General features: G+C 39.4%; 1 protein-coding gene across 1 annotated transcript; it reads right to left on the bottom strand.

The window, feature by feature from the left end:
* Nucleotides 1-282: 282 nt before the first annotated feature.
* Nucleotides 283-2,142, bottom strand: LOC110037664 (F-box protein At1g47056). Its single transcript, XM_020742361.1, has one exon. It carries the CDS (start codon nt 1,977-1,979, stop codon nt 396-398), a length of 1,584 nt encoding a protein of 527 aa, XP_020598020.1. The 5' UTR covers nt 1,980-2,142; the 3' UTR covers nt 283-395.
* Between the last annotated feature and the right edge of the window lie 1,795 nt (nt 2,143-3,937).

Genomic DNA, 3,937 nt, shown 5'->3' with positions numbered 1-3,937 from the left:
AAGAATTTATTTCAAAAGGAGAAGATTCTCAAATAAATACAGCAAACATAAGAAAAAAAATTCAAACCCCAAAAAGTGCTCAGGGCATAAGATACTAGTGAAAACCCTCTTCATCTTCCACTACAGTTCCTACTTCAATTGCTTAATAAAGAAAGGGCCATGTTATAGGTTGCTTCAATATACATTTGGGTGCATAGTTCAATTGGTTATGCAAATATAATTTTTAATGAAAAAACCAAGCTACTGTTGCCAAACCTAGTAGAACCAACCAGAGAAAAAATAAACAGCCAAAAAATGAAAATAAAACAAATACAAGCTTAAAAAGTTTTTAGCAGAAAGGTACAATACTTAATTATCCGATTGTGATGAAGGAAAGAAAATCTTCCTCTTTCCTCTCATAGGTGATGGGAATTGTTGTTACCATGAAAAAATCTCCTAAAAGTAGGCGCAAAGAAATTCCTTCCAGCAATAAAACCTATCCTCTTCCAATGCCCTGTCCTACCACTGCTGCTTGAAGGAACATCCAGTGAGGAAAATGGATCAACCAAAACTGGAATCTCCTCTACACCATTATCCATCATGCCACTCTCACTCATGCATGCCTCCTGCAGTTCAACCTGATTGATGTTGTCCAAATTCACGGCCAATGAAGCTCTGGTAGACCTCAACCAATCAGCCACATGTGGAGTAACAGCCCTGCATTTCTTTACTTTAACCTTGACTAGGTTAGGACATCCATCAGCGAGAGCTTCCATCCCTTGATCAGAAACAGGGCAACCCTTAATACAAAGCTTCTTTAAAGCCATGCACTTCGCAGCAATACAAGAAATTTCCTTATCACCAAAAGTCTCACTTCCACAAAGAGCCAATCTTTCTAAATTTCTACAATTACTTCCAATAAGTCCGAGGCTGAGAGAAGTGGGATTAACCCCAATCAAAACAAGTTCCTGCAGGTTAGGGCAACGTTTTGCAACGGCCATAAGACCTTCATCGCCAATCCTATTTGTCTTCCAACCATCGATATGTATCTTTCTCAGCAGCCTGCATTTCTCGGTAAAAGCAATTAGTCCGGCGTCAGTGCACTCTGGCGTCTTGACGAGATGAAGCACCTCCAGATTGGTACAGTATGAAAGAGCAAAGAGACCACGATCGCTGACCTGCAGCTTCTCAAGATGGACCTCGACAAGGCCGGTCACCTTCTCTGCAACATCTTCAAGAATGCAATCCCACTCGCCGGCACACCGGAAAAGCTTGAGCGTTCGAAGATTTGGCGAGCTGGCGATGACTGGGCCAAAGCACTGGCCATTGTAGAGCTCCTTGAGACAAATAGACCGGAGAGAAGAAGAAGAAATAGCAATATTACTGCCTGCCTCGTTCAACCCCCGGAGGCGCTTGATTGAGAGTTCTTCTAGGAGAGTACATCCACGTAGGACGGCCTCCACACCACGAGCACCAAAGGTACAAGATCCGCAAGATAGCTTACGAAGACTAGGGCAATGTTTCGCTAACACAGACATCCCAGCCTCCGTTAGCTCTCGACACGCCCGGAGCTTCAAGCGGGAGAGATTAGGGCAACGCTGCGCGATGAGACCAAGCGCCTCATCGCCGATGCTGTCGGTACGGCGATCACACTTGAGAGCCAGTTTCGATACCGCATCAAAGCGCGCAAAGAGTGACGGAACTGCATCCAGGAGCGCGGCCCGAGCGTCAATAGAGAGGCGATGGCGGTTCTGACCCTCAATCGCGAACCATCGCCAACAGACCAAGGAACACCGCTTTCGGTCGCTAGACCCAAGTCCCTGAAATATTAGGGCAAGCACCTCGCCGGGAAGCTCCGCTGTGTGATCTCGAGCGGTCTCGCCGGATAGATAAACATCAGAATCGGAATCTTCGGAACTCATAACGAAAGAGGTGCAGCTTCGAGAGCGACGAGAGGCAGCAGATGCCTGCTTCAAGGGAGATGAAATAGACTGCCCCATCGATAGCAGTTGGTCTACTTCTGCGAACTTACCGTCTTATCTAGCTCCGGCGAACGCAACGGCGAAGATTCTTGCCATCGATCGCATCCGTGAGAAGAATGGGAGGCCGGAACAACAAGAGCAGTCCTGCGAGGAAGAAGGGATGTTGAAAACGGACTTCAAATGGGGATTAAATTCATTTCATTTTCTTATTTAATTTTCTTTCTTTTTCATTTTTTTTTGGTAGAGGGATTATTTAATTTTCTCAATTTCATTTTTATCATACAATCTGATACTATTAATTTTCTCTATTTCATTTTCTCGGGTGCAGCTGAATATATCACGAGTTGGAAGTACGGTGCTGATTAGATCGTGAGGTGTAACGAAGAAAAAGAGGCCGTCAATGTAAGTGAGTTGCGTCCCGATATGTAATCTCGAAAAAATGTCCCGCTTTTGAAGCGGTAGACGCCGCGAGGACGGTATTATTACGGTTCCAAGTCCAACCAACTCTGGGGCCCGCGGGGCTAAGTCATCATATTTGGAATCTCATAAACTACCGGTGTCTCAAGGAGCTCATAATAGAGAATCTCAGCCGTTGGATCATAAAGACCCATTTATCCAACCGTTAGAAGTTTAGAGATCGTGATCAAACGGTTATGAGGGTTTGTCTGCTGGATTTAAACGGTGATTACTTTTGTTAACTATTTTATGATCTTATTATTTTTCTTTATCCATTTGTTTCTAGTGGTTTGTTAATTGTCAAATCGGAATCACGGTGACTTGAGCAATAGCGGGAGAAATATTTGCGTACGAAAAATGTATACATGATTGCGTATATTTTAAATTATTCGAATGGTATAATTAAGTTACACTTAAGTTATATCCCTTATAATTCTTCCTGTAACCTAAGTGTGACTTAGTTGTACCCTCCGAATAACCTAAAATATACGCAACTCTTCGTACGTTTAACGTACGCAAATATTTCACCTTGTGGGAAGGGGCGATTATTGTGTATGGACACCACAGATAAATTTATATTTCTTGTCCGACCACTAAAAAACTTTTTTTTTCTATTTTCTTTATTGTTATAGTGAAGCCAACTCAAATTTTTTGAAGGTCCTGATCGACTTCGCACACAAATTTACATGCGGTATCCACACACAATAATTTCTCGTGGGGAGGAGGCCTTATTTGATTAAGAAAAAAAAATCGAATGGTAAAAGAGGGCAGCAAATGCAAAAAAAAAAAAAAAAAAAACATTTTTTAAGGGACAACGAATAATTCTTATGCATTTATATAATTCATATCTAAATTTTTTTTTCTCTAAACAACATTTAAATCTATGATATCATATACAAAATAATGCAATTATTTCTTTTTAAAAGTGAAATATTTTAAACATATATTTAAAAAATCAAAGTGATATTTTTGTAAATATGAATGCTTAGATGTGAAATATGTAAATACATAAAATTGTGTGTTTCATATGTAAATTTCCCTTTTTTTAATTGAAAAAAATAGTAGAATTTCTTTTTGAAATATTTTGTTTGATATTTAACATTTAAATTTAAATTTAAGTTTTTTATCCTTGAATTCACCACATACAAATGAAATATTTAATTTGTATTTGTTACATTCTAGAGAGATAGAGAAAGAGAACGATGAAAGGATAGTCCAAGAGTTTTGGAAAGAGATGCATTTATGTTTTATAAGTCATATGTCTAGATCTAATTGTCTTCCTTTTTGGACCTTTGACGCCCCTTCTTTTTTAAAATTTAAGGGAAACCTCAGTCCAATATATAAATGAAAAAAAAAATAATATATGTATACAAATGTGTATGACAACATGATGTATGTAGATAAAAGTGTATGATGTCATTATTTTTGAATGGTGCTATGATATTTCTGGTAATTTGTGTTGTGCACAACCCTTGTTGTTTGTCGATGTGTTATTCAACAGATAGAAGGGTTGCTTAGTG

The sequence above is a fragment of the Phalaenopsis equestris genome, unplaced genomic scaffold, assembly GCF_001263595.1.
Source record: "Phalaenopsis equestris unplaced genomic scaffold, ASM126359v1 Scaffold223152, whole genome shotgun sequence".
Lineage (NCBI taxonomy): Eukaryota > Viridiplantae > Streptophyta > Magnoliopsida > Asparagales > Orchidaceae > Phalaenopsis > Phalaenopsis equestris.
Note: the sequence above shows the minus strand (reverse complement) of the source record. Positions and strands in the feature narration are given on the sequence as shown.

Bases quoted from the DNA above. Each gene is read 5' to 3' on its own strand.
- LOC110037664 (XM_020742361.1), bottom strand. From the start codon at position 1,979: ATGGGGCAGTCTATTTCATCTCCCTTGAAGCAGGCATCTGCTGCCTCT.